General features: G+C 43.0%; 1 protein-coding gene across 13 annotated transcripts in view; it reads right to left on the reverse strand.

The window, feature by feature from the left end:
• Window positions 1-285: 285 nt before the first annotated feature.
• Window positions 286-21506, reverse strand: part of tango2 (transport and golgi organization 2 homolog (Drosophila)) — a 281648-nt gene continuing 260427 nt past the window's right edge. For all 13 annotated transcript variants that reach the window (XM_063074129.1, XM_063074128.1, XM_063074127.1 and 10 more), the window contains 3 exons: window positions 13262-13415; window positions 8349-8453; window positions 286-1942 (listed from right to left, as the gene is read on the reverse strand). In XM_063074129.1, the coding sequence (XP_062930199.1) occupies window positions 1822-1942; window positions 8349-8453; window positions 13262-13415 (380 nt within the window). In that variant the 3' untranslated portion in view covers window positions 286-1821. The remainder of the gene's footprint in view (window positions 1943-8348; window positions 8454-13261; window positions 13416-21506) is intronic.

Below are 21506 nucleotides of genomic sequence, written 5' to 3' on the forward strand. Positions count from 1 at the left end.
GGTCTCGGCCCAAAACATCAACTGTTTTATTAATTTCTATAGATGCTGCCTGACCTGCGGAGTTCCTGCAGCATTTTGTGTGTTGCTCTGCATTCCAGCATCCGCAGACTCTCTCAGCTCGGGCCACACTCTGTCAGTGTCACAGTCGAAGTTCATTAATTCAGCACAAGCTGTGGAATTTAACTCTTTTACTTCTGCATTCCTAGCCCCCTCTGAGACCACCTAAGGAGCTACGCAATCGGTTTTATTGAGTTAGAAAGATGCAACACACTGCACCATTAGCAGTTTGAGATCTCTCATATTTAATTCCATTTTCTACACAGACATCGGTAACCATTACAGTGTGTTGCAGATACTGTGATAATGATTCAAGTGTAAGGCTACAGCTACCTACCTTCATTGCTGGCTGGAGATTGACACAAAAGATTAAGTATAACAAAAGCATATTTGGTGATAGCATGTTATATAATACCAATTTATGGCAAACACAATTTTTGCAAAACTATCCATTTTTTTATTCTCTTCCCACTATATAAAGGAATAATTTTGACACCTGGCAATATTGATATCAATAGGTATTTTATGGTAAGCAGTCCTGAGAAAAACAAAAATCAATATAATTCCTTGATAATGTGGCTTAGTTAAGAGATCGGTAGCACTCCCGTGTTGATTCTTTGGTATAAAGGAGTGTAGGAGTATTGTGATTACTCTGGGATATGTCCTTCCCAAAAGGCAAAGAGAGGGGGCATACAAATAATTGAGGAGCAAATTTTTTCCCACTATACATTCCTTGGTAACTCATTACGCAGTTATGTGAAATCCAGGGAGAAAGAAACTGAAAATCGATTAAAACGCTACACACAAAATGGTGGAGGAACACAGCAGGTCAGTCAGCATCTATGGAGAAGAATGTCCTGATGAAGGGTCTCGGCCCGAAACATTTCCATTGATGCTGCCTGACTTGCTGTGTTCCTCCAACATTTTGTGTGTGTGTTACTCTGGGTTTCCAGCATCTGCAGATTCTCTTGCGTCAATAAGTGTGCAAATGCTGAAAATCCGAGACAAAAAGAGAAATTGCTGCAAACACTCGCAGATCCAGGCAGCATCTGTAGGAAACGAAACAGAGCTGATGCTTCAGGGTGTTGATAAATGTTCCAACATTTTCTGTTTGTACTCAATACATTATGAATCCCTCCAAACGAGATGTAAAAACAGCGTAAAAGGTTATGGAGGAAAGTTCATAACTAAAACATGGAGAGGAAGAAAATTGTACATATTTTCCAAATATTCTCAGTTGACATTTGATTAATCTGCATTTGACAGACAAATAAGTAATACTCAATAGATATTCAATACTCGAGCATTAGTAATACTCAATAGATTATTCTTATTCATATAGAACAAAACATCACTTGGTATATTGCTAAGAATGCAATTCCATTGAATAATGACAGTAGTATTAACCAAGCCAGAGGAAAAGTTTTCCAGATGCACTCACTAGTTCACACATTCATCCAGCCACACAGACACAATTACACTCTCAGAAGCATCCAGGGACACACGTGCACACAAAGCCACAGCCATACACACATTGAAATATACTCGCAGAAATGTATGCTCACACAAAAAACACCAGACGTTGTACGGAATACTGAGTAGCAAAGGCTCTTTGAAATCAAGTTAGTTGCTAGGATGTGGTATGTTTCAATCAACTATTTACAGAGTCCAAGAAACCTGCATGTTCTCCAAAATATGCTTTCATTTCCAGTCAACTTTATTTCCAGTTCCTTTCTCTTCTATGGTGTGCTGGATGGAAAGTCATCACATCTCAAGATCAAACTGGTAGGAGCTGAGCTTCCATTGGGTGGTGCCTGGCTCGAGCAGGCAACGCTCTGTGAAGGTTACATGCCCTTCAGCATCGACAAGGATGATGGTGCTTGTCCTGACAATAAAATAAGTCAGATGTTTCAGTAAACTTCAAAGAACTCTGGAGTTTAGTAAAGACACGAAACAGAAAGTAAACATAAGTAAGTAAGAAAAGCCATATAAAAAGGCACCATGTTCCAGAAAACGACCAGTGATGAGCCAAGTGTCATTGTTAAGAGCAACAAATCCAAAAAAAAAGAAGCAGTTGTTAAACTAAACAATGTAGTTTACTCTTAACAACTTTGGTGAAATATTTAATCAATGAAGTAATACCACAAACTTGTCATAGGTTTTGGAGGTTTGTGGTCCTCAATGACCCGGAGAGCTATGTTGACTGGAGTCAGGGCTTTATGCTTTGGCTCTTGGTAGGGTCACCCATGCCAGACAGGTCAAAGGGTAGAGATCAGACTAAGAGTGGTCCACTGGTCCACCAGACCTCCAGGTTCAGGGGTTCAACTCGGGGATAACAACCCTGACTGGTAAAACAAAATTGTTAAGAAACAACAATGAAGAGTGCTTCTGCATGTGAGTGTGACGGTATTCCAGGACTTGCCTGACTGACAGTAGTTAAAACCGAGGCGAAGCTACTGACATGATGAAGGAAGCCCTGAACACGGCCAGAGATGGAGGATCTTCATTGCTGCCCTAAACGCCAGCAGTGTGACAGGCAGTAAGTAAGTAGCTAATAGCACAAGTTCATCAAAATCTGTGACCACAGAAATACTTACATTTTTAAATCCTTTTGTTTTACTATAAACAACTGGAGATTATTAATATTTCATGTAGTACAGAGTAGCATAAACACAAGGGATTCTGCAGATGCTGGAAATTCAGAGCAACACACAAAATGCAAGAGGAACACAGCAGGTCAGGCAGCATCTATGGAGAGGAATCTATCATCTATCATCGGGACTGAAGAAAGGTCATGGTCAACTGTTTATTTGTTTCCGTAGGTGCTGTCTGACCTGCTGAATTCCTCCAGCATTTTGTGTGTGTTACTGTAGTTCTTACTTACTGCCCATTACACTGGTGGTGTTCAGGGCTTCCTTCATCATGTCAGTAGCTTTGTCTCGGTTTTCACTACTGTCAGTCATGCAAGTCCCAGCTGGAGACTCAATAAAATGTAGAAAGAATCTTCATTGCTGTTTCCATAACAGTTTTAACTGGTCGGGGTTATTAGCCCTGAGCTGAACCCCTGAACCTGGAGGACTGGTGAACCACTCTTAGTCTGGCCTCTTTGACCTGATTGGCATGGGTGACCCTACCAAGAGCCAAAACATAAAGCCCTGACCCCAGCCAGCATAGCTCTCCGGGTCAATGAGGCACAGAAGCCTCCAAACCACAACAAGGTTATGGTCCTCTTGCATGTTACCTTGTTCAGTCCTGACATACATTGTAAACAGCTTCAGGGAATTAAATATTTAAAGATTCACATGCAGACAATTAGAGACTCAGTAAACCGTTCTTAACTGTTTATCAAAAAATGCTGATTACCAAGAATACTTTGATCTTGGACAGTGGAAGTACAAGGTATGCCCCTCATGCAATGATTGGTAAAAAATACCCTCTCCTTCACTGTGACCAAGTTTTGAGACTCTAGTTGGCTCTGGTTGTCTGTGGCATTTTACCCAAGCAACCATTGTCAGTATGCAAATACAATACTGTGTGAGGGTCTTAGGCACATATATATAGCTAGGGAACCCAAGACTTTAACACGGTACTGCAGTAATTTTATGTATTACACTATACTGCTACCGGAACAAAAAAAACCATGACATATGTGAGTGATGATAAGCCTGATTCTGATCTGGGTCTCTATTGTGGACTGAGAGTGGGAAGGGGACAGGGAGAGGGGAATCATGGTTGGGAAAAGGGGAAGGGAGAGGGGAGGGAGCGGGAAGCACCAGAGAGACATTCTGTAATGATCAATAAACCAATATTTTGGAATCAAATGACCTTGCCTGGTGTCTCAGGGCTGGGTGTGTCTGAACTCATGCCAACCCCACCTCCCCCAGCACTCCTCTGCCACCACCACCCCCCCCCACCCTGTGGCGCCCCACCTTCACCATTCCCAACATCCTTTGCTCACACCAGAATTATAAACTCGCTTTTGCTGATTGTTAAGAAATGAATAATTTCTGTGAGGGTTCAGTGAGAGAGAACCCTCTTAAATGTTTACATTCAGCGCTGTCAAGGCCTCCAGCACCACTAAAAGCAAATTAATCTGCCAGAAACATTGGTTTCCAAATTCACCGACAAGCATGGAGGAAGGTTGACTTTAATCTTTATAAACATGAGAAAGTCTGCAGATGTTGTAAATCCAAAGTGACGCGACACTGGAGGAACTCAGCAGATTCGATAGCATCCCTGAAAAAGAGTAAACAGTAGACGTCTCGGGCTGAGACTGTTGACAGTTTATTCATTTCCATAGATACTGTCTGACCTGCTGAGTTCCTCCAGTATCCTGTGTGTGTTCCTCTGCAAAAACACTAGCAATCAAATTCTCTTTTCATAAATTCCCCATCATTCTGGGGTTCACCATCCTCCAGAACTTTAGATCAGAGCACAATAACCACGAGATCATAATTTTTTGAACTATGAACAACTACATCACATACTAATCAATGACACCTCCAGCTGGACCCGACCAACACAGTGTGGTCCTAAAACTTACAACACACCTGCTATCGACCTGAATTCCTTTACTAATACTTTATCCCCTTATCTCCAAGTTCTTGAAACCTAGGGCTCTGGACTTTTTTTTCTGCTATATTTGCCACATTCAGTTCCTTCTCTGCTGCCCTCACGCAAGCCTCTCACCTTCAGACGAATTTAATATCCTCCGAACCAACTTCCTAACATCTAGGTTAGATTAAATGTGTTGTTTATGAGCAACACAGACAAGGATGTGCTGGGGGCAGCCCACAAGTGTTGCCACACTTCCGGTACCAACACAGCATGCTAACTCACTAACCTGAACCTATACATTCTGTGGAATGTGGGAGGAAAACTGGAGCATTCTGATGAAACCTGCACAGTCACAGGGAGAAAGTATAGACTCTTTACAGAGTGGGAATTGAACCCCGATTTCTAGTGTTGTAAGGCACGACGCTAACCACTACACTACTGAGCCACCCACAATGCACATCCAAAACAGCTGCTCTTACCATTCAACTGATGTCCATGTATGCTAGCCTCTGGTTAAACAATTAACACGATTTTAAAACTCTCACTCTTGATTTGAAATCGAATGCTGGCAAGGGAGGGGGAGGTGGAAATGCTTTCACATCACATCCAGCTGATGGAAAAATGGGCAGTGCAGAAGACACAGGGAGCCTGTAAATTACTAAACACAAGAGATCCTGCAGACACTGGAAAATCCAGAGCCACACACACAACATGTTGGAGGAAATCAGCAGATGAAGTAGCATCTATGGAAATCAATGTTTTGGGCTGAGACTCTTAATTGGGATGTCCTGGTGAAAGGTCTCAACCTGAAAAGTCTCTCCAGATGCTGCTTGACCTGCTCTGCTCCTCCAGCATTTTCTGTGTGTTACTCTGGATGTCCAGCATCGGCAGAATCTCCTGTCAATAATAGCGCAGATGTTGGAAATTCGAAATAAAAAAGAGAAGTTTTCAATGTTTTGGGCCAAGACATTTCATCAGGACCGGAAAAGATAGGGGAAGAAGCCAGAATAAGAAGCTGGAGGAGGGGAAGCAGTCCAAGTGAGAAAGTGATAGGTGAAGCCAGGTGAGGGGAAAGGTAGGTTGGTGGGGCGGGGTAAAACCAGGAGGTGATAGGTGAAGCAGTAAACGGCTGAAGAGGAAGGAATCTAATCAGAGAAATGAGTGGACCCATGGGCGAAAGGGAAGGAGTAGGGGCACCAGAGGGATGTGAAGGGCAGGTGAAGAGAAGGGGTAGAAGAGAAGTGAAAACAGGGGAACCTAAAAAAGAGAGAAGGGAGAGGGGAAAAGCTTCCAAGAAGTTAGAGAAGTCAATGTTCATGCCATCAAGTTGGAGACTGTCCAGATGGAATATAAGGTGTTACTCCTCCAATCTGAGAGTGCCCTCATCGTGGCAATAGAGGAGACTGTAAACTGATATTTTGGAATGGGAGTAGGGATTGGAATTAAAATAGATGGCCACCAGGAAATCCTGCTTTGTCGAGCGAAAGTGCTGGACGAAGTGATCCCACAATCTATGTAGGGCCTCACAAATATAGAGGAGGCCACATCAGGAGCACTTGACATAGCAGAGGAAACCAAAAACTGACATACCAGAATGGGAATGGGCAGTGGAATTAAAATGGGTGGGCGCCGGGAAAAACTACCCTTGTGGTGGACAGAGCAAAAGTACTTGACGAAACGGTTCCCCCAATGTACTGTGGGCACCACAGTAGCATAGCAATTAGCGTGACGCTGTTACAGCTCGAAGCATTCTGGAATTTGGAGTTCAATTCTTGTGCCGTTCTGTAAGAAGTCTCTGTATCTCTTCACTGTGGAATGCGTGGGTCTTCTCTCACAGGCTAAAGTTGTATCAGGGTGGGTTAATTGATCATTGTAAATTGTCCTGTGATTAGGTTAGGGTTAATCAGGGCTGTTGGGGATTGCTGGGCTGGCATGCCTCAAAAGGCCAGAAGGGCCTACTCCACGCTGTATCGTTAATTAATAAATAAAATAAACAGATAAAGGATGAGGAATACAATGGAAACATGGAAAATTGCTCTCTTTGGAAAACTTAGAGAAAGTGGACATAGAGAGGAAGTTTCCAATAATGGGAGAGTAAGACCAGAGGGTACAGCCTCAGGATAAGGGGGGATGTCCATTTAGAATAGAGATATGGAGGAATTTCTTTAGCCAGAACATGGTGAATCTGAGGAATTCATTGCCACAGACATCTGTGGAGGCCAAGTCATTGAGTGCATTCAAAGTGGAAGTTGATTGATTCTTGATTAGTAAGGGTGTCAAAGTTTACAGGGAAAAGGCAGGAGAGTGGGGCTAAGAGGGAGAATAAAGCAGCCATGATCGAATGACAGAGCAGACTTGAAGGGCCGAGTGGCCTAATTATCCTACTATGTCTCCTGGTCTTATGGATGGGTGAAAAGAGATATAGAATAGAGTAAGAAACTAGTAAATGTTGTCGTGCTGAAATAAAGAAGTTTAATAAGATCATAAGACTCAAAGGCATTGGAGTTGGAGGAACCACGTCCATCTCCGCTCTGTTTAGGACTTTCAACATTCGATAGGTTTCAATGAAAATTATACCTAAATGTGCAAAAATCAGAACTTCTGAAGAGCAGATAAATGCCGAAGTTTCTGTAAGCTTCCTTCTCAAGTGAATGTACTTCCAACAAATCCCTGTGAACATTCAAATATCCTCAGGAAGGTTCCTAAATATAATGGAACATTCCCTGCCATGTATTCCAACCCTCTCTAGAAAAGAGAACACTGCCATCAAAATTGCATGCTGTACTTGCATGCCTATCACACCACAAAGACCGTAACAGTTCCCTTGTCGTGTTCACATGACAACTGGTACAGGAACTGCAAGCAATCAGACTGGCGACTAGATTGCATAAGGATGTCTTACTCAATTGTAGAAGGCTCTATGAGATCACATCTTTGGTTTTTGTGCAATTTTGGCCAGCCTAATTTGATGTACACTTATTTCAGGGGCTGTGGTGTGTAAACTCACTGTAGTTGACAGTAAACTCACTGGAGATCCATGGAGGACAGAGGCATTCCCACAAGGATACAAAGCATTCCAGAGAGGATTGACAGGTTGAGTGCCGAGACTCCACAAAGTCTTACTGGAAAATGGTCTCAAGAGAAGGAAACCAGACACTTACTTCAGGTTGAGGTCCAGGATTGAAAGGCTTATCATATGAAGAGGGTTTGATGGCTCTCGGCCTCTACTCACTGGAATTCAGAAGAATGAGGGGTGACCTCATTGAAATCTATTGAATGTTCAAAGGCCTCGACAGAGTGGATGAGGAAAGGATGTTTCCTATAGTGGAGGAGTATTAACACTAGAAGGCACAGCCTTAGAAAAGAGGGACGTTCTTTTAGGACGGAGATGAGGAGGAATTTCCTTAGCCAGAGCTGGTGAATCTGTGGAATTCATTGCACAGACAGCTGTGGAGGCCAGGTCATTGCGTATATTTAAGGCAGAGGTTGATAGATTCTTGATGAGTCAGGGCATGAAGGAATACGGGGAGAAGGCAGGAGACTGAGGCTAAGAGGGAAAATGGATCAGCCATGGTGAAATAGTGGATCAGACTCAATGGGCCAAATAGTCTAAATCTGCTCCTGTATCTTATGGTCTTGTGTCTGCCTGTATATAGTTAATATCTTTGTACTTAGCTCTGTTGATAGCTTAATGATAATGCACCTCAAATAGGGAATGACAGTTCACAACTCACCGAGTGCCGTATAAGGGAGTGCGAATGAATAACGCTGAGAACTCCTTTAAAATAGGACGGATGAAGTCCTGACCCTGTTCCTCGATATCAGCAGCTGGCAATTGGCTGGGAATAAAATGACAAAATGCCACCATCAATCAGAGCTGCAAACAGTAATGGTACTGCACTGCTTCGAATTTAATTACCTGCAATAAATCAATGGAACTTTCTTTCCAATCTAACAGAGCAAGCCTGACTCAGTAAGTATCAGAATCAGAACTACATCTAATATCACTGACATATATTGTGAAATATGTTGTTCGCAGCAGCAGTAAACTGCAAAAGTCTTAGGCACCCTAGCTTTTTTATATGGTTTCAGATGGTATGGTCTGAGCTCAACATCACCAAGACTGTCTAGGATAACCGTCCTACAGAGTCAGAAGCAAATGAGACTGCCAAAGTCTGCAGAAGAAAGTTATGTTGAAGTTGTATGAAACATTGGTGAGGCCTATTTTGGAGTACTGTACTGTTTGCAGTTTTTGTTAACTACCTACAGGAAAGATATAAATAAAGTTGAAAGGGTACAGAGGAAACTTACAAGTATGTTGCTGGGTCTGGAGTTACCGGTACAGATTAAATAGGTTGAGACTATATTACATGGAATGTAGGAGATTGAGAGGAGGCTTAATAGAGACATATAAAACTATGAGGGGTATCGATAAGGTAAATGCAAACACGCTGTTTCCCACTGGGGTTGGGTGGGACTACAACCAGAGGTCATGGGTTAACAGTGAAAGGTGAAAATTTAAGGATAACACGAGGGGAAACTTCTTTACTCAGAGGGTCATGAGCTGCCAGCACAAGTGGTACATATGAGCTCAATTTCAATGCTTTGGATGAAGTTTGGATGAGTACATGGATGGTAGGAGTATGGAGGGCTGTGGTCCGGGTGCAGGTTAATGGGATAAGGCAGTTCAAATGGTTTGGCACAGACTAAATGGGCTGAAGGACCAGTTTTTGTGTTGTACTTTTCTATGATTAACTGCGCCAAGTCGCCTGGAACAACCCACCAGCCTGCATGACCGTGTACCTAAGAAAATGATGCAGTTTTAAAGGCAAATGGTTATCATACTAAATATAGATTTGATTTATGTTTTATTCATGAAAGCATCTTCACTTTACATATTTTTTACATCTGCCTAAGACTTTTGCAGAGTACTGTATGTACAGTGCCTATAAAAAGTATTCAGGCCCACAGATAGTTTTCATGTTTTATTGTTTTACAACATTGGATCTCAGTGGATTCATTTGGCTTTTTTTTGACACTGATCAACAGAAAAGGACTCCTGTGTCAAAATGAAAACAGATCTCTACAAAGTGATCTAAATTATTTACAAATATAAAACACAAAATAATTGATTGCATAAGTTTCACCCCCTTTAATATGACACACCAAATTATCATTGGTGCAGCCAATTGGTTTTAGAAGTCACTATTAGTTAAGGTGTCCTAAGTATATATAAACCCGTGTGCAGTCAAGGTGTTTCAATTGATTGTAGTAAGAATACACCCGTATCTGGAAGGTCCGACTGCTGGTGAGTCAGTATCCTTGCAAAAACTACATCAGGAAGCAAAAGAACACTCTAAGCAACCCCGCGAGAAAGGTTACTGAAAAGCTCAAGTCAGGAGATGGATACAAGAACATTTCCACGTCACTGAATATCCCTTGGAGTACAGTTAAGTCAATCATCAAGAAATGGAAAGAATATGGCACAGATGTAAATCTGCCTAGAGCAGGCCATCCTCAAAAACTGAAAAAAACTACAAGAAGGGGATTAGTGAGGGAGGCCACCGAGACACCTATGACAACTCTGGAGGAGTTACAAGCTTCAGTGGCTGAGATGGGAGACACTGTTGCCCAGGTGCGTCACCACTTGTGGTTTAATGGGAGAGTGGTGAAGAGAAAGCCACTGTTGGAAAAATTTCACATGAAATCTTGGCTAGTTTGCCAGAAGGCATGTGGGAGACTCTGAAGTCAGCTGGAAGAAGATTCTATGGTCTGATAAAATTAAATTGAGCTTTCTAGCCATCAGACACCACACATCTCCAAAAACACAACACTCCTACTGTGAAGCATGTTGGTGGCTGCATCATGCTGTGGGGATGCATCACTGCAACAGGCCCTGGAAGGCTTGTGAAGGTAGAGGGCAAAATGAATGCAGCAAATACAGGGAAATCCTGAAGGAAAACCTGATGCAGTCTGCAAGAGAACTGCAACTTGGAAGAAGATTTTCCAGCAAGACAATGACATAAAGCCAAAGCTACACAGGAATGGCTTAAAATCAACAAAGTTAATGACCTGGAGTGGCTAAGTCAGAGACAAGATCTCAATCAAAATGAGAATTCGTGGCCGGAATAGAAAAGGGTTGTTCACTCATGATCCCCATGCAATCTGACAGAGCTTGAGCAGTTTCATAAAGAAGAAAGGGGAAAAATTACAGTGTCCAAATGTGCAAAGCTGATAGAGACCTATCCACAGAGACTCGAGGCTGTAATTGATGCCAAAGGTGCATATACTAAATACTGACTTGAAGGGGGTGAGTAATTATGCAATCAATTACTTTGTGTTTAATAATTATAATAAATTTAGACCAATTTGTAGAATTTTTTTTCACTTTGATATGAAAGAGTCTTTTCTGTAGATCAGTGTTAAAGAAGCCAAATTAAATCCACTGTAATTCAATGTTGTAAAACAATAAAACATGAAAACTTCCAAGGGGGAGTGGTGCAAAAATAGTGAGGTAGTGTTCTTGGGTTGGTTCTTTGCCCATTCAAAAACCTGATTGTGGAAGGGAAGAAGCTGTTCCTAAAACATTGAATGTGTGTCTTCAGACTCCTGTCCTTCCTCTCTAATGGTGGCAATGAGAAGAGAGCATGTCCTGGGTGATGGGTGTCCTTAATCACAGATGCCACCTTTTCTGGGAGTTCTGGAGTGGGGCTTAAAACTATAACTTTGGAAATGGAGTTGAAGTTTCTAAACGATGAAACAGGACCATTAAATCCTTAGACAAGCTTGGGCTTGGAAAACATTAAAAAAAAGGGGATTCAAACCAATCTCTTTGGCACCGAAGCCAAATGCCCACCCCACTCTTTTATGTCTGTGTCCAAGTATATAGTGATCATTTTCCCCGAAGTCATAGGAAGTTAAATGTGGGCAAATTACTTGCTCCCAAGTACAAGTTTAATCTGATTAAAGTATAAGGAAATATACAAATGGAACTTGATCATAATTCAACTTAATTTGTACTTATTGAGCAGCAGCCAGCATGGTAGTGTAGTAGTTGGCATAATGTTTTACAGCACCGCAATTGGGGTTCAATTCCCACCACTGTTTGTGAGGGGTTTGTACATTCTCCCCATGACTGTGTGGGTTTCCTCCGGGTGCTCCGGTTTCCTCCCACATTCCAAAGATGTATGGGTTAAGATTATTAAGTTGTGGGCATGCTATTTTGGTGCCTGAAGCATAGTGACACTTGTGGGATGTTCTCAGCACAATCCTCGGACTGTGTAGGTTGTTGCTGCAAATTACACATTTCACTGTATGTTTCAGTGTACATGTGACAAATAAAACTAATCTTTATTCAGTAATTTGTTAAATCATGTGTCCCGCAAAAGTGAGCCACAGGTGACCCCTTAATATGACCATTGTTTGGATCACGAGAACGTCTGCAGATGCTGGAAATCCAAAACAACACACACAAAATGCTGGAAGAACTCAGCAGGTCAGGCAGCATCTACGGAAAAGACAGTTGACATTTTGGGCCGAGAATCTTCTTCAGGACTGAGAAGAAAGGGGGAAGATATCAGAATAAAAAGGTGGGGGAAGGTAAGGAGGCTAGCTGAAAGGTGATAAGTAAAGCCAGGTGGGTGGGAAAGGTTAAGGGTTGGAAAAGAAGGAGGGGAGAGTGGAATAAAGGAGAATGGGAAGGAGGAGGGGACCCAGGGGAAATGAAAGGCAGGTGAGAAGAGGTAAAAGGTCAGATTGGGGAAATTGAGGAATTGGGGGGGGTAGGGGGAAATTTGTTTATCAGGAGGAGAAATCGAGATTCATGCCATCAGGTTGGAGGCTGCCCAGACGGAATATAGGGTGTTGCTCCTCCACCCTGGCACAAGAGGAGGCCATGGACCAACATGTCAGAATTAGAATGGGAATAGGAACTGAAATGTTTGGCCACCAGGAAGTTTCACTTTCGCTGGATGGAATGGAAGTGCTCAACAAAGCGGAACCCTAATTTATGATATGTCTCACCAATGTAGAGGAGACCATGTTGGGAGCACTGGACACAATAGACGACCCCAGCAGATTCACGAGTGAAGTGTTACCTCATGTGGTAGGACTGCCTGGGGTGGTGGATGGAGTGGAGGTGCTCGAAAAAAGCGGTATCCCAATTTACCACAGGTCTCTCCAATGTAGAGGAGGCCGTATCAAGAGAACCGGACAAAATATTAGAAGACCCCAGCTAATTTGCATTATTTGGATGTAGGGACTATCAGAGCCATGCTCAATGTTTGGTCAAACTTACTTTTTAGATGGAAAGATGACAGTAGTCCAAGCTGACTTGAAAGGAAACGTTACCCAAACTGGGACCAGGTAAAACTAATGGAACTTTTGCTCTTCAGATGGTGCTGCTGTGACTTAGCAGGCCAGTGGAAGAGCTGATATTTATGTGAAACAAATAGTATTAGCAGGTTGAAGACAAACATCCTACAAAAGGTGCACAGTAGCTGAATGCCCAAATTAGTATAGTCTTTCATTGATTTTACTCTAGATTTACTGAGTATACCCGCAAGAAAATTAATCTCAGGGTTGGATATGGTGACGTATATGTACTTTGATAATAAATTTACTTTGAACACTGTAAAAGAAAACATACATTTCTTCATTAGTCATCACATTGAGGAGTTCTTGCGTCAAGTTCTTTGGAGAAAGTGAACAGTTTTTCTGAATGGTTTCTGTGAAAAGCTTTTTCCCATGAACAAGTTTCTTCCATGGGGTCTCAAGAAGACTGTTGCAAAGTCCATAAATACCTAGGAAGATACAGATGAAACCAGAAGAAAAGCAGCATTAATATTGTTTGCTCAAAACTCTTCCTCTATAGTTACAATATATAGGATATCAAATCTCCCACTTTTCAACAAAAGGCTTTAGATGTTTCAGAAAGGACAGGGAGGGTGGCAAAAGAGGTGGGGGAGTGGTTCTGTTGATCAGAGATAATGTCACCGCTGCAGAAAAGGAGGAAGTTATGGAAGGATCGTCTACGGAGTCTCTGTTAGGAACAAGGAAGGGGTCAATATCTCTACTGGGTGTTTTTTATAGACCACCCAATAGTAACAGGGACATCGAGGAGCAGATAGGGAGACAGATTCTGGAAAGGTGTAATAACAACAGGGTTGTTGTGGTGGGAGATATTAATTTCCCAAATATCGATTGGCATCTCCCTACAGCGAGGGATTTAGATGGGGTGGAATTTATTAGGTGTGTTCAGGAGGATTTCTTGACATAATATGTAGATAAGCCTACAAGAGGAGAAGCTGTACTTGATCTGGTATCGGGAAATTAACCTGGTCAGGTGTCAGATGTCTCAGTGGGAGAGCATTTTGGAGATAGTGATCACAATTCTATCTCCTTTACCATAGCATTGGAGAGGGAGAGGGAGGGGAACAGACAAATTAGAAAAGCGTTTAATTGGAGTAAGGGGAAATATGAGGCTATCAGGCAGGAAATTGGAAGCATAAATTGGAAACAGATGTTCTCAGGGAAACGTACTAAAGAAATGTGACAAATGTTCAGGGGATATTTGCGTGGGGTTCTGCATAGGTACGTTCCAAAGAGACAGGGAAAGGATGGTAGGGTACAGGACCGTGGTGTACAAAGGCTGTTGTAAATCTAGTCAAGAAGAAAAGAAGAGCTAACAAAAGGTTCAAAAAACCAGGTAATGATAGAGATATAGATTATAAGGCTAGCAGGAAGGAGCTTAAGAATGAAATTAGGAGAGCCAGGAGGGGCCATGAGAAGGCCTTGGCGGACAGAATGAAGGAAAACCTCAAGGCATTCTACAAGTATGTGAAGAGCAAAAGGATAAGACGTGAGAGGATAAGACCAATCAAGTGTGACAGTGGAAATGTGTGTATGGAACCGGAGATGGCAGAAGTACTTAATGAGCACTTTGCTTCAGTATTCACTACGGAAAAAGATCTTGGCGATTGGAGGGATGACTTACCGCGGACTGAAAAGCTTCAGCATGTAGATATTAAGGAAGAAGATGTGCTGGAGCTTTTGGAAAGCATCAAGTTGGATAAGTCACCGGGACCGGATGAGATGTACCCCAGGCTACTGTGGGAGGCGAGGGAGGAGATTGCTGAGCCTCTGGCGATGATCTTTGCATCATCAATGGGGACAGGAGAAGTTCTGGAGGATTGGAGGGTTGTGGATGTTGTTCCCTTATCCAGAAAGGGAGTAGAGATAGCCCAGGAAATGATAGACCAGTGAACCTTACTTCTGTGGCTGGTAAGTTGATGGAGAAGATCCTGAGAGGCAGGATTTATGAACATTTGGAGAGACATAATATGATTAGGAATAGCCAGTATGGCTTTGTCAAGGGCAGGTCGTGCCTTACAAGCCTGACTGAATTTTTTGAGGATGTGACTAAACACATTGATGAAGGAAGAGCAGTAGATGTAGTGCATATGGATTTCAGCAAGGTATTTGATAAGGTACCCCAGTGAAGGCTTATTGAGAAAGTAAGGAGGCATGGGATCCAAGGGGACATTGCTTTGTGGATCCAGAACTGGAGGGATGGGTTAGTAAATTTGCTGATGACACAAAGGTCGGGGGTGTTGTGGATAGTGTGGAGGGCTTTCAGAGGTTACAGCAGGACATTGATAGGGTGCAAAACTGGGCTGAGAAGTGGCAGATGGAGTTCAACCCAGATTAAGTGTGAGGTGGTTCATTTTGGTAGGTCAAATATGATGGCAGAATATAGTATTAATGGTGAGACTCTTGGCAGCGTGGAGGATCAGAGGGATTTTGGGGTCAGAGTCCATAGGACACTCAAGGCTGCTGTGCAGGTTGACTCTGTGGTTAAGAAGGCATACAGTGCATTGGCCTTCATCAATTGTGGGATTGAGTTTAAGAGCCGAGAGGTAATGTTGCAGCTATATTAGACCCTGGTCAGTCCCCACTTGGAGTACTGTGCTCAATTCTGGTCGTCTCACTATAGGAAGAATGCAGAAATGATAGAAAAGGTACAGAGGAGATTTACAAGGATGTCGTCTGTTTTGGGGAGCATGTCTTATGAAAATAGGTTGAGTGATCTCGGTCTTTTTGCCTTGGAGTGACGAAGGATGAGAGGTGATCTGACAGAGGTGTACAAGATGATGAGAGATATGATCGTGTGTATAGTCAGGGGCTTTTTCCCAGGGCTGAAATGGCTAGCACAAGAGGAAACAGTTTTAAGGTGCTTGGAAGTAGGTGCAGAGGAGATGTCAGGGGTAAGTTTTTTACGCAGAGAGTGGTGAGTGCGTGGAATGGGCTGCCTGCAACGGTGGTGGAGGCGGATACGATAGAGTCTTTTAAGAGACACCTGGACAGGTACATGGAGCTTAGAAAAATAGAGGGCTATGGGTAACCCTAGGTAATTTCTAAGGTAAGGATATGTTCGGCACAGCTTTGTGGGCTGAAGGGCCTGTATTGTGCTGTAGGTTTTCTCTGTTTCTAATCATTACTATGGGGCACCAGGTCCGAGACCATATCAAAGCAGCAGGGTCTGGGTCTGACAGTGATGAACGACCGACCGGTTGTTGAGATGATTTAAGTGCCAGACCAGATTGAAAAAGTCAGGATTTTGGGGCTGGAGGCGAGGGATGGACTTGCTCAGCTTGCTGCTCTGCGAGGTTCACTCATCTCTGGCATGAACTGTCAGGATTAAAGGCAAATTGAATAGGAATAAGGAACCTTGGTTCTCAAGGGATATTGCAACTCTGATAAAGAAGAAGAGGGAATTGTATGAAATGTATAGGAAACGGGGTAAATCAGGTGCTTGAGGAGTATAAGAAGTGCAAGAAAATACTTAAGAAAGAAATCAGGAGGGCTAAAAGAAGACATGAGGTTGCCTTGGCAGTCAAAGTGAAGGAGAATCCAAAGAGCTTTTACAAGTATATTAAGAGCAAAAGGATTGTAAGGGATAAAATTGGTCCTCTTGAAGATCAGAGTGGTCGGCTTTGTGCGGAACCAAAGGAAATGGGGGAGATCTTAAATAGGTTTTTTGCGTCTGTATTTACTAAGGAAGCTGGCATGAAATCTATGGAATTGAGGGAATCAAGTAGTGAGACCATGGAAACTGTACAGATTGAAAAGGAGGAGGTGCTTGCTGTCTTGAGGATAAATCCCCGGGACCTGACAGAGTGTTCCCTCGGACCTTGAAGGAGACTAGTGTTGAAATTGCGGGGGCCCTGGCAGAAATATTTAAAATGTTGCTGTCTACGGGCGAAGTGCCAGAGGATTGGAGAGTGGCTCATGTTGTTCCATTGTTTAAAAAAGGATCGAAAAGTAATCCGGGAAATTATAGGCCGGTGAGTTTAACGTCAGTAGTAGGTAAGTTATTGGAGGGAGTACTAAGAGACAGAATCTACAAGCATTTGGATAGACAGGGGCTTATTAGGGAGAGTCAACATGGCTTTGTGCGTGGTAGGTCATGTTTGACCAATCTGTTGGAGTTTTTCGAGGAGGTTACCAGGAAAGTGGATGAAGGGAAGGCAGTGGATATTGTCTATATGGACTTCAGTAAGGCTTTTGACAAGGTCCCGCATGGGAGGTTAGTTAGGAAAATTCAGTCGCTAGGTATACATGGAGAGGTGGTAAATTGGATTAGATATTGGCTCGATGGAAGAAGCCAGAGAGTGGTGGTAGAGAATTGCTTCTCTGAGTGGAGGCCTGTGACTAGTGGTGTGCCACAGGGATCAGTGCTGGGTCCATTGTTATTTGTCATCTATATCAATGATTTGGATGATAATGTGGTAAATTGGATCAGCAAGTTTGCTGATGATACAAAGATTGGAGGTGTAGTAGACAGTGAGGAAGGTTTTCAGAGCCTGCAGAGGGACTTGAACCAGCTGGAAAAATGGGCTGAAAAATAGCAGATGGAGTTTAATACTGACAAGTGTGAGGTATTGCACGTTGGAAGGACAAACCAAGGTAGAACATACAGGGTTAATGGTAAGGCACTGAGGAGTGCAGTGGAACAGAGGGATCTGGGAATACAGATACAAAATTCCCTAAAAGTGTCGTCACAGGTAGATAGGGTCGTAAAGAGAGCTTTTGGTACATTGGCCTTTATTAATCAAAGTATTGAGTATAAGAGCTGGAATGTTATGATGAGGTTGTATAAGGCATTGGTGAGGCCGAATCTGGAGTATTGTGTTCAGTTTTGGTCACCAAATTACAGGAAGGATATAAATAAGGTTGAAAGAGTGCAGAGAAGGTTTACAAGGATGTTGCCGGGACTTGAGAAACTCAGTTACAGAGAAAGGTTGAATAGGTTAGGACTTTATTCCCTGGAGCGTAGAAGAATGAGGGGAGATTTGATAGAGGTATATAAAATTATGATGGGTATAGATAGAGTGAATGCAAGCAGGCTTTTTCCACTGAGGCAAGGGGAGAAAAAAATCAGAGGACATGGGTTAAGGGTGAGGGGGGAAAAGTTTAAAGGGAACATTAGGGGGGGCTTCTTCACACAGAGAGTGGTGGGAGTATGGAATGAGCTGCCAGACGAGGTGGTAAATGCGGGTTCTTTTTTAACATTTAAGAATAAATTGGACAGATACATGGATGAGAGGTGTATGCAGGGATATGGTCCGTGTGCAGGTCAGTGGGACTAGGCAGAAAATGGTTCGGCACAGCCAAGAAGGGCCAAAGGGCCTGTTTCTGTGCTGTAGTTTCTATAGTTCTATATGGTAACTGAGACTGTGGCTTCTAACTAACGGGCTCCTGGATTGGCTGCAGTGATGATTGGTCTTACTTTCGTGAACTTCAGTTCTGAATGTTATTTACTTACTTCTATTGTTTACATGATGTGTCTTTTTCTGCTATTGGGTATCGATGGTCTTTTTTATAATGGATTTTATTGGGTTTCTTTGGCTTGTGGCTGCCTGTAAGGAAATGAATCTCAAGGTTGTATGTCGTATTCATACTTTGATAATAAATGTACTTTGAACTTTCAGAGGCGGCATGGTAGTGTAGCAGTTGGCACAATGCTCTAACAGCACCAGCGACCTAGGTTCAATTCCCACCACCGTCTGTAGGGAGTTTGTACGTTCTCCCCGTTTCCTCCAGGTTCTCTGGATTCTTCCCACATTCAAAAAAATGTCTAGGTTAGTAGGTTAATTGGTCACATGTGTGTCACTGGGCTGCATAGCCTTGTTGGGATGGAAGGGCTTGGTACCAAGCTGTATCTCTAAATTAATATTTGAAACAAAGTTCTTAGAACCAGCTGTGAATGGGCAAAAAGTGGCAATGTCAATTGTGATTCAAGTCCAAAACAAATCAGAGCAACATGTTTCGTACAAATCACCAATTTAGCACCTAAGAAGATACTCTGGGTATTAAGTGTATTCAGTTTTAAGATGCATAAGTGTAAATTTCTGCCACGCTGGCAGTTCTGAGTGGAAATTGTTGATGAATGAGACTCTGAATTGGTTAACCATGTGATGGGAGTGGCACTACTCTACTTGTCAGACACACAACTGGACATTGTATCAACAGAAGATGACACCAATAGAACAGAGCTCTAAAGGGAACTTGCCTCAAGAACCTCTCCTTCTCTCTCTCTATTTATTTAGCAGCATGGATGTGTAGGGTTAGTACTACGCTTCACAGTACATGCAACTAGAGCTCACTTCCCAACCCTGCCTCAAAGAGTATCTACGTTTTCCCCATCACCGCCTGGATTTCCTCCAGGTGCTCCGGTTTCTTCCTGTCACAAAGACGTACTGGCTGGTAGGTTCATTGTAAATTGTCCCATGATTAGGCTACAAGATGCGACACCTCAGGAAGGTAGGATTCATCACCAGGGCTCCCCACCATTTAGGCTGTGTCCTCCTCTAGATGCTGCCATCAGACGGGACATCAGGCCCAAAGAGCCCTCAAGGTTCAACAACACCTTCTTCCCCACTGCCATCAAGGTCTTGAACTGACCTGAAAAACCCTAACACTATCACGGATTATATTTCTTTTCATATCTGACACGCTTGCACTGGGGTTGTTATCTCTGTTTGTCTTGGGCACATTATATATACATACGTAGCTCGGGTGCCCAAGTACTGTATTTGTCAATGTGGAGCAGAGAGTGAGTTTGTAAACTTGGCAGGAGCAAAGGATGTTGGGAATGGTGAGGGTGGAGCGTCATGGGAGGGGAGTAGGACAGGTGGCAGAGACAGAGTGCCGGGGTGGGTGGGATGACATGGGTGCAGACACACCCATCCCTGAAACACCAGGAAAGGTAATTTGATTCCAAACGATTGGTTTATTGATCATTACAGAATGTCTCTCTGGTGCTTCCCTCTCCCTCCCCTCTCTCCAACCATTTTTCCCCTCTCCCTGTCCCCTTCCCACTTTCAGTCCACAATAGAGACCCATTTCAGAATCAGGTTTATCATCACTGAAATCAGGTTTATCATGTCACAAAACTTGTTTTTTTTTTGTGACAGCAGTACAGTGGAATACATAAAATTACTACAGTACTAAGGAACCCTAGCTATATATGTGTTGAAGACTATGGCACAGTACTGTATACATAATTTATGTTAATTGAAGCTTATCTTAACTTGTGCTTGTCCTCATTTTGTGCTATGGCTGCAAATTGAGTTCAGTTTCCATGTTTCCATTGCATGGGCCTTCCCTATGGCCGAGTTGTCTGCAGTTGAATGGCCTTCTTATGGCTGAGTTGTCTACAGTCATGGAATCAGAATCAGATTTAATATCACCAGCATATAGAACATAGAAAAGCTACAGCACATTACAGGCTCTTCGGCCCATAATGTTCTGCCGACCAGGCAACTTACTCTAGAAGCTGCCTAGAAATTTCCTACCGCATAACCCTCAATTTTTCTAAGCTCCATGTACCTATCTAATAGTCTCTTAAAAGACCTTACTGTCTATCACCTTCACTGGCAGTGCATTCCACACACCCACCACTCTCTGTGTGAAAAACATACCTCTGACATCCCCCTTGTACCTACTTCCAAGCACCTTAAAATTATGCCCCCTCATGTTAGGCATTTCAGCCCTGGGAAAAGGCCTCTGGCTAATCACATGATCAATGCCTCTCATCATCTTATACACCTCTATCAGGTCACCTCTCATCCTCCGTCGCTCCAAGGAGAAAAGGCCGAGTTCACTCTACCTATTCTCATACGGCATGCTCCCCAATCCAGGCAAGATCCTTGTAAATCTCCTCTGCACTCTCTCTACAGCATCCACATCCTTCCTGTAATGAGGTGACCAGAACTGAACACAGTACTCCAAGTGGGATTGTCGTGAAATTTGTTAACTTTGCAGCAGTACAATGCAAAATGTTAAAAATAGGGGATAAAAACTATATTACGGTAATTATATATGTATATTCATTAGTTAAGTTAAAATAAGTAGTGTAAAAAAACAGAAATAAATTTTTAAAAAACTAGTGAGTTGGTGTTCATCAGTTCAGCGTCCATTTAGAAGCTGGATGACAGAGGGGTAGATGCTGTTCCTGAATTGCTGAGTGTGTGCTTGTAGGCTTCTGTGCCTCCTTCCTGATGGCAGCACTGATAACAGAGCACTACCCTGGTGCTGGGGGTTCTTACTGGTGGATGGCGCCTTCCTGAGGCACCGATTTTTGAAGAGGTCTTGGATACCACGGAGTCTCGTACCTATGATGGTGCTGACAATCTTTTGCAACTTATTTTGATCCTGTGCAGTATTCACCCCCGCCCCCCATCAGACAGTGATGCTGCCAGTCAGAATGCTCTCTGCTGTACATCTGTAGAAGTTTTTGAGGGTCCCCAACCTTTCTCGCACTGCGGACTGGTTTAATATTGACAATATTCTTGCGGACCGGCCGATCGGGGGTGGGGGGGGGGTAGGGT

This window comes from Mobula hypostoma, chromosome 21, assembly GCF_963921235.1.
Source record: "Mobula hypostoma chromosome 21, sMobHyp1.1, whole genome shotgun sequence".
NCBI classification, from domain to species: domain Eukaryota; kingdom Metazoa; phylum Chordata; class Chondrichthyes; order Myliobatiformes; family Myliobatidae; genus Mobula; species Mobula hypostoma.